The sequence below is a fragment of the Tamandua tetradactyla genome, chromosome 17 (genome assembly GCF_023851605.1).
Source record: "Tamandua tetradactyla isolate mTamTet1 chromosome 17, mTamTet1.pri, whole genome shotgun sequence".
Classification (NCBI taxonomy): Eukaryota; Metazoa; Chordata; class Mammalia; order Pilosa; family Myrmecophagidae; genus Tamandua; species Tamandua tetradactyla.
The window spans coordinates 61752178-61761010 of NC_135343.1; the positions used below are offsets into that span (position 1 = coordinate 61752178).

Below are 8833 nucleotides of genomic sequence, written 5' to 3' on the forward strand. Positions count from 1 at the left end.
ACCTTCCTGAGTTTGCATGCAAGCCACTGGGTTCCAAGTCTCCTGGTCTACCCCCACGATGGCAACTGTGTTTGTTGTGGGGCTGATGGAAACTACAGAAATCCCTGTGTGGCTGTGCATGGGTCACTTAAGCACCTTGTGGCTAGTGTTTGTCCTTATGGAAAGAAGGGCCCTGCCCTAACCACCCCGTGAGCGCAGGAGTGCCAGCTGCCGGACAGAGGGCACTTGCTCTGTGCTCAGAGTTGACCACCAAACAGTGGCAGGGAGCTAGTGTTTTGCTCCCATGGCCACAGCCCAGCTTGGGCTCCCTCTCCCTCATGTCCTACCCAGTGGGGACTTGGCCCAAGAGCCTGGGCAGCTGCAGAGAAGGCCAGCTGTGTGGACTGTCTGCTGTGCCCCCAGCCTGGAGGGCACTTCAAGGCTGGAGGGATCTGGGCAGCCACTCTGGGGCCACGCTCTCCACTTGATTCTTGGGTATTTTGTTTTATCTTTGTTTCCACTTAAACACTCTGTGACTAGTGCCATCCATGAGTCCAGAAAACCAGGGGATTCCGGCCAGGCAGGAAGCTCTTAAAGCTGCGCCCAAAGGTGGAGGAAGCCTGGGCAGCCAGGGCCTGGGGGTAGGAGGGGGAGGGTTCCCCGGGCTGCCACCTGCCCTGCCCCAGCTCTCCTTCCCCACAGCCAAGATGGGACCAGATGTGAAGGCTCCAAAGCCCCCGTTTCAAGGGAGCCGGGAGTCCATGGGAGTTCGGGCACGGGGCAAAGCGGGCAGGAGAAGGGCATCGGCCAGGAGATGGGGGCAGGGGATGAAGGGGGAGGCACGAATGCCACTGCTGGGAACAGGTGGGAAGAGGCGAGGATCAAAGCGCCTGGAGGGCCCTCGTTGGCAAAAGCAAACAGCGAGAGCGCTGCGGCTCCCACGCTGCCCTGTCCCCACACCCTCCACACCCCCTCCTGCCCCCCCCCACCCCCGCTATAAGGCCCTCCACCCCAGGTGGGGCACACAGGCTGGGGAGGTGACATGGCCAAGTCACACCTGCTGCCGTGGCTGCTGCTGCTGCCTGTGCTCTGGGGCCCAGGCACTGGTGAGTGGCCCCAGTTGCTCCCCACCTCCCCACACCCCAAGGTGGTAACAGGAGCTTCCTGGCCCCCTCATTCACTTATTGAGGACTGGCTGCCAGGCACGGCCCCATGGCCCGGCATTGTCCCCACACTGAGGCTCAGAAAGGCCCAGGGCTGGCCAAGGTCACTCACAGGTGGTTACCAGAGCAGGTGGGCCCCGGAGCTGTCTGAATCCAGGACATCCCCGGCCTTGGGCTTCCAGACCCCTGTAAAGTTGGACTAAGGGTGTTGGGGAGGTCAGGGTACCAGACGTGGCCTGGGTGGGACTGAAAGGTCTCCCGGCCCCAGCTGCAGCGGCCTGGACTACCCCACCCCCGGCCTGTGCCCAGGGCCCGGAGTTCTGGTGCCAGAGCCTGGAGCAAGCGCTGCAGTGTGGAGCCCTGGGGCACTGCCTGCGGGAAGTCTGGGGACATGCCCCGGCCGTGAGTACCTGAGGGGCTGCTGTGGGCCTGAAGAGGTGGGGTGGGCTGGAATGGAGGGGGCTGCCTGCCAACCCCCGCCTGAGAGAGGCTCGCCCGCCTGCGCTGGTGCTGGCGGCCTGCCCGCCATGCCTGTGCCCCCATCTTGGGGTCCCCTTCCCAGGACGACCTGTGCCAGGAATGTGAGGATGTCAGCCAAATCCTCACCAATATGACCAAGGAGGCCATTTTCCAGGTGAGGCGGCCCAGCTGCTGGGCAAGGACCGGGCGACAGAGCAGGGAGAGCGGGGTCCCCTAAACACCCCTTTCCCGGCCCAGGCAAGGCCGGGTTTGCTGAGGGTCTCATCTGGGCCAGCACAGAGCTGGTGTCTCCTGAGGGCGCCCGCGGACAACTTCCCACCTCTTGGTGCTCCCGAGGAAAGGGTGGTCAGCGGCGCCTAGGAGCTCGAGCAGGGGTGAGAGGGGGCAGGTCTCAGAGAAGACGGGCTGACAGCCCCTTCTCCGTCCGCCCCCCCCGCCCATATCCATGCCCCTCCGTCCCCCTCCCCATGCCCGCCGTCCATCCCCCTCGCCGCCGCCCGCCGCCCAGGATACACTTCGGAGGCTCCTGGAGCACGAGTGCACCGTCCTCCCCATGAAGCTGCTCGTGCCCCAGTGCCACCAAGTGCTCGACGTCTTCTTCCCACGAGTCATCGACCACTTCCGGAGCCAGCTCGTGAGCCCCTCTCCGCCCACCTGCCCTGCGGGCCCCGTGCCGCCTGGCACAGGCCCCCCAGACCTGCCCGCGGGGTGACCAGGAAACTGGAGCCCCTCGGCCAGGCACCCCGGGGTCAGAGCACCCCCACTCAGCTGTGCGCAGATGTTCGCATGCTCATGCACACTCACAGATGCACCCCTCACACCCTTCACCAGACACACCTGGGGTTACACACTCACACTGAAGTCTCTCACGACCCCACCCTCACCCCTCACCAGCGCACACACAGCCCCTCCACACGTGCTGGCACCCTGATTCACTCTCACAAATGTCTGTTCATGCTCATCCATGCCGCACAGACGTCTGCACCGAAGCACCCACAGAGCTCTGAACCACAGCACCCCCCAGGCCCTCAGCACCCCACGTTTCCAGGAGTCCTGGTCCCTGCGCCTCCAGGGTTCCCTCCCCTCCCCTCTCAGCTGTCAGCTCCCCTGCCCTAACCACCCTCTCGCCCTGCCCGGCTCCCTAGAACCCAAAAGCCATCTGTGAGCACCTGGGCCTGTGCAAACCCAGGCACCTGGAGACAGGGCAGCAGCCGGGGCTGTCAGAACTTCTGCTGGGCCAGTTGGTCCTTCCCGCGCTGCCCGGGACCCTTGGGAGGGAATTTGGACCATTTACACAGGTGAGGGAGGCCCCTCAGGTAGATAGGTAGGGACCCAGGGGCCACGGCTGAGACTCACGAGCACCCTGGGAGCTCTGGCTGTGGTGGAGGAGGGCAAGGGAAGCAGGGGAAGGGGCCAGGACACAGGGTCCCTGCTAGGGGCCCGGTGGGAGGTGAGAGAAGGCTGGAGGGGCAGGGCCTGAGGCGGAAGGGGAGCAGGGAAGGAGGCGGGTGGGGCAGCAGAGACCCCTCTCCCAGCCCCCTACCCCCCCCCCGGCCAACCCCCGCTGGGCATCTCTCCCACAGGACCTCTCCGAGCAGCGCCTCCCCATTCCCCTCCCCTTCTGCTGGCTCTGCAGGACCCTCCTCAAGCGGGTCCAGGCCATGATCCCCAAGGTGAGGCACCTCCAGGCGGGCCCTGCGGCCCCGTCTCCTCTCTTCCCTCTCCCCTGCCAGTGCCCAGCCCCTCGGGCCTCGCCCTCCTGCCAGGACCCCGGGCTCAGGTCTAAAGTTCACAGAACATGGGGCCCCCACCGTACACTAGCCGCGGTCCTGGCTGCAAAGTACAAAGATGGGTGAGGTCCAGCCTGGTCCGCCGCGTGCCATCCCTAGGAGACTCCCCAGTCATCTCGGTGGAAAAGCTGCCTTCATTTTTCAAAAGGAGAACATCCACAGGCAGGCCTCCCCCTGCCCACACCTACCTGGGAGCCTCCCCGGATGAGGAGAGGCCCGTCAGCCCTTCCCGGATGGGCGCCCCAGGCCACTCGCCACAGGAGGGCACAGCCTGGGGAGTGAGACCTGGAGGAAAGAGAAGAAAGCATTTGGAGAAGGGGAGCGTAGTTCCCTGGGCTGAAAGATGCTGAGAGCTGAAGGCATGACTGGTGGATGTGACCTTGACGGGAGCTATTTTGGAGGGCTGGTGGGGGGCAGGGTGAGGAGAGGGTGGGAGGGGAGTGTGGTGTGGTGAGTACTGACGCCGCTTTCAAGAAGCTTCTCTGGGAGGGAGCACAGAGGTGGCTCAATCACAATGGCACTGTGGGCAGTGGGGAGGTGGTGGTGAGGAGGTGGGCAGGGGTGGGACCCTGGCCTTTGGATGAGCAAGGTGGTGGCAGGGGGGAGGCAGAGGGCGGGTTCAGGTGCAAGTGGGGGATGGGAAGACACCGTCCCCCCGAGAGAGGTCCCCAGGCCATACACCCCCTCCACCCGCAGCACATTTGGGCCAGAATTGGCAGGAGAGAACCCGTGTGGTCCCATCTCTCTCCTGGCCCACGGCTCAGAGCTCTGTTTGGAATTGGGGTGGGGTAAGATGCTGCTGGCTCCCCCAAGTGGTCTCCTGAAACAAGGGGCATGGTGGCTCCAGAGGCCATCTGCCTGTAGGGACAGATTCCAGGTCTGGCTCTGCTCCGGGTTGCCCCTCCCTGGGTGCAGCAGGAGGCTGGGCTGGAAACACCCGCTGTTTGGGGCGCATCAGCAGAGCACATCTTTGGTGTCAGACCACCTGGGCCCGTGCCCGGCCTCCGCACCTGGCTCCTCTGACCCACAGTTTCCTTCTCTATAAAATGGCTTACCAAGTCCCTCTGCCCCACCCCTTCACTCCCCACCCACCCTGGAAGGGTGCAAAGCACTCAGCTGGTGCTGCTGTGGGCAGAGTGCCTGCCCTGCCGAGGGGAGGTCCCACCCTGTCCTTTCTCTGTCCCCCTCCCCCCAGGGTGTGCTGGCCGTGACAGTGGCCCAAATGTGTCACGTCGTGCCCCTGGTGGTGGGTGGCATCTGTCAGTGCCTTGTCGAGCGCTACAGCGTCATCCTGCTGGACGCTTTGCTGGGCCACACGCTGCCCCAGCTGGTCTGCGGCCTCATCCTGAGGTGTTCCAGTGAGGCTGGCTCGGGGACAGGTGAGGCCACTGTCCCCCAGCCCCTGCCCACGGCCCACCTCATCTTCTCCCAGTCCCCCTATCATGCCCCAGTGCCCCTGGGGTGGGCCCAGGACCCGAATCCCTCTTCAGGGCCCCCCCGCCCTGCTGTTCTCTGTTCTTCCTCCAGCCGTCACAGCCGTGGAGGCCCTGCCGGGGGGATGGCTGCCACAAGGCTCCGAGTGCCGCCTCTGCATGGCTGTGACCTCCTGGGCCGGGAACAGCACGGAGCAGATAACGCCACAGGCTGTGCTCCAGGCCTGCCTCGGCTCCTGGCCCAACAGGCAAGAGGTGCGGGGCAGGCACAGGGGCTGGGGCCCCGGGCTGGCTGCCGGGCAGGGCTGAGGCGGAGGTAGGTCCCTGCCCTCGAGGGGCTCACAGACAGGCAGACAGCACGTGGGTCAGACAACAGGGGGCTGGAATTTAGGGCAACACGTGACATGGGCAAAGGGCTGTGGGTTCCGGGGGCCAGCAGGCCTTCCTTGTGGACAGGGGAGAACGAGGGCCAGTCCCATGGCTGTTATTGGCCTTGTGGCCAGGGTCCCCATTCTGCCTGGTCAAGACCCTCTTCGGGGCCCAGAGTCGTTGACAGTAAATTCCCTTCTGTAAGAGTGCACTGAGGTCCCTTCAATGCACATTTCTGCACAGTACCCATGGCTCAGTAACTCTCAGGGCTCCCATTTTAGAATCTTCTTCCGGAAGACAAAATTCTGGGATTAGAAGTCGACCCAGATCTGCCCCTCTCCCTGGGACTCGAGGCCGTCTCCATCTGTCCCAACTTTTCCGATGGGGGCCAGGAGCCCTACCATGAGCCCAGCTCACCTCGCGCCAGTGTCTCCCTCTCTTTCCCCAGTGCGAGCACTTTGTGAGGCAGCACACGCCCCAGCTGCTGACCCTGCTGGTTGGGGGCTGGGACGCCCGCGCCACCTGCCAGGTACACCTATTCCCCCTTCCACCTGGCCCTGGGGCCTGCTCAGCTCCCAGATCCCCCACCCTGGTCCATGGCCCTTAGGGTCCCCGCTCCCTTGAGTTCAGGCAGCCCCAGGGGCAATGGCCCAGCTCTGAGGGGTGCTCAGCTTATCGATTTAGTACAGGAAAGGTGGTCTTAAGGGAGTGGTGGAAAAGTCACACAGAAACAGAAAAGATGTGGGGATGAGAAGCCAGTGTATGCTTGATACGGGTGGAGACAGAGGGGCCCCAAGAGCCAGGGAGGGACTTGAGGAGCCCTCCAGGTCACCAAGCATGCCCACCAGACGCGGGTGAAGGGAGAGCTGCCCTTGCACCCCAGAGCTGAAGCTGGGAGCAGGGTGCCAGGGCTGCCAAGGCCTGCAACCCTCATGCCACCCCATGGGCAGGCCCTGCAGGTGTGTGTAGGCCCGCTCAGCCCACTCCAGTGCATTCCTGGCCTCTTCTTCTGACGAGAACTCAGAGCTGTGCCAGGTGAGTGCAGCCATCCAATGGGGGTGTGAGGAGAGAGGGCACAGGACCTGCAACCATCAAGAGGCCGGATCCCTCTAGGGCCCACTTGTGTTGGTTGCCCTGCCTTCCTGCTCTCAGGCTGCAGGGAGAATGTGCCTTGACCCCTGCCCTGTCCTCAGGGATCCTGCCCTCGCCCAACTCCCAGCTGTCCTTGCCTTGTCCCAGTCCCTCAGGGAAGCAACACCTCCTCCTGAGGTCCCCCACCAAGCCCACCCTCTAGACTTGCTTTCAGTACCTGATCCCTGTCCTCAAACTCAAGGGTGATAAGACTTGGGTGCCCAAGGGGCCAGGTGTTCTGTCATCTTCTGCTCCCCTCTGCTGAGGCGCCTGCTCCTCTTCCTGTCACATTAAAGGTCAGAAGTATCACCTTAGGATGGGGGTAGGATCTGCCTCCTCTGTGGCCAGGTGGGCTCCAAGAACCCTGGAGAGCAGACTTGGTCTGCGTGACAACGCTGCCAAACCAGCCCCCAGAGATGAGTCATTCGTTCATTCATTCATTCTCCATCCATTGCGTGCTTATGACCAGGCCCCATTTGAGGAGCAAGGGCTCCAGCAGTAAATAGAACAATGAGACCCCTGCCCCCCGGAAGCCCCATCCACGGCTCTGCTCTTCCCTCCAAGGGGAGGAAGCCCAGCCCAGCCGAATCCCTGAACCCTCTACAATCAGCAGCGACTGCGGAGGCAAGGACAAGGCAAACTCAACTCAGAGAGTTGCCTGAACTCTAACCCAGCCTGCGGGGGGCCAGTTTAATGCTGCCCCTTCCCCACCACTGACAGATGGGAAGGGGCCAGGGCTGGGGGTTGCCCAGGGTGGTCCTGCAATCCCAGGGTTCCCAGGACCAAGAAGAGCTAGGTGAAGAAGCCGGGATGGTCCCTGGAGGCTGGGGCTCGGGTCCCACCGTCCACTCTCTGGGCCCTAATAGGTTGCTTGTCAGGTCAGCGACCTGCCCGGAAGCAGCATTCCCTCCCGCAGGTGGCCTTCTCGGCCTCGCAGCCCTCCTTGCCCTGAAAGAGGCAGCACTGGGCCTGCGGGCCGTCTGGGCCATCCCCCTGCCTTCTGAGCTGAGGTGCCATCCCCGCAGGGCAGCAGCTCCTGGAGGAGGGGCCTGCACCTCCCTGGCCCCAGGGCCTCCCAGGTCTGAGCTGAGGGTCCTTCCTGATCCAGGCCAGTGGGCCGAAGCCAGGCCCTGGCGCCGCTGCTCATGGCACCGCCCTTCACAGGGACTGCACCAACACCTGCACCAAGTTCCAAGTTCCGACGAATAAAAAGCGTGGACACAGAATACAAGATGGCTGGGAGGCTCTTTAATTAAGCGCGGCTCAGGCGGGCCGGCTGCAAGCAGGCGTGGAAGGGAGGCGGCCAGGCCTTCCTGTGTACGGCTCTGCGGCTTAAGAGCCCTCTCTGCTGTGGCATCTCTCTGTGAGGTGAACTTGCAGCTTTTGTTTGAAATCCCGGGGTGATTCTAGTTCTGCTATGATTCACCTGCTCAAACCTCTAAGGCCCAGTTCCTGTGGAATGCAGTTCTATTCTTCTCGCACTAAAAAGAGAAGGATGTGGTTGTCTCCGGCCCTGAGGGAGCAACAGCCTCACTCTGAGGCCAGCGGGGCCGGGGACCCGCCTCGCTGCTGCCCTCTTATGGTGACAGAGATGCCCACCGCCCCTCTCTCCCTTTCTCTGCTTCCAGTGGAGCCTGTTATCCCCTCTCCTTCCCCAGAGTCTGCACTCACTGTCATGAGGGGAGGTCACTGGGGTCCAAAAAAATCATCATCAAAATAAATAAGTGGGGCTGCCACAGTGGCAGAATTCTCGTCTACTGTGCTGGAGACCCAGGTTCGATTCCCGGAGTCTGCGATGATTAGATTAGATTGGATTGGATTGGATTAGGTAGATAAACAGATGACTATTTTTAGTTAAAAACCAAAATGCCTGAAAGAGTCCCCTTATTTCTAAAATTACTTTTGTCATCATATTTTTTTATAAAAGAAATGTTTATTGTAGAAATTTTTAAAGCTACAGACAGATTTTTTTAAGTGGCAAGCGCCATTCCCAGGAGACAACCAGCAAGCTGTATATTTTGACAACAAACTTGAGAACTTTCTCAATCTTTTCTTCCTTCCCCTCTAGGGAAAGTTTGCTACAGAACCTGGCCCTAGGGTGAGGGGTGATTACTGGGGGAACACCATCAATTCCTTGGTTCTGAATTTGAACCTGTAGACAGACCATTGTCCTGAAAGACACTGTTTCTGTTATAAAGACTCAAGTAAAGGCGTGAAAAAGATTTGGAAATAAAATAATTTTAAAAGCTTGGCTGCAGTCAGGAAAAGCCAAAACCTGAAGAAAGGGCAGCATTAATAGTTCATCTCAAGTAAACCAAAGAATGACCCGTGCTCAAAAGGAGATCAAGAGTTGATGCTCTGGTCGAGAGAGAACGGGGAGGAGGAGGCTGCCCCTGAGCTGTGGAGGGTCTCAGAATTGCCAGCACCCATCGTTTGCCCTCACCCCATCAGACAAAGGTGGGGGAAGAGCAACCCCAGGTGGGATTGT

General features: G+C 61.4%; 1 protein-coding gene across 5 annotated transcripts; it reads left to right on the forward strand.

The window, feature by feature from the left end:
- Nucleotides 1–987: 987 nt before the first annotated feature.
- On the forward strand, nucleotides 988–8568 carry SFTPB (surfactant protein B). Of its 5 annotated transcripts, none has more exons than XM_077134871.1 (11): nucleotides 988–1085; nucleotides 1411–1544; nucleotides 1705–1776; nucleotides 2131–2256; nucleotides 2768–2920; nucleotides 3206–3295; nucleotides 4608–4791; nucleotides 4940–5100; nucleotides 5663–5743; nucleotides 6165–6249; nucleotides 6642–8568. In XM_077134871.1, exons 1-10 carry the CDS (start codon nucleotides 1022–1024, stop codon nucleotides 6225–6227), a joined length of 1128 nt encoding a protein of 375 aa, XP_076990986.1. In that variant the 5' UTR covers nucleotides 988–1021; the 3' UTR covers nucleotides 6228–6249; nucleotides 6642–8568. The 5 variants fall into 5 exon arrangements, 4 of the variants coding, with proteins under 4 accessions (XP_076990986.1, XP_076990987.1, XP_076990985.1 ...); XM_077134872.1 differs by having other exon boundaries at nucleotides 6910–8568; XM_077134870.1 differs by having other exon boundaries at nucleotides 7371–8568.
- Nucleotides 8569–8833: the final 265 nt, after the last annotated feature.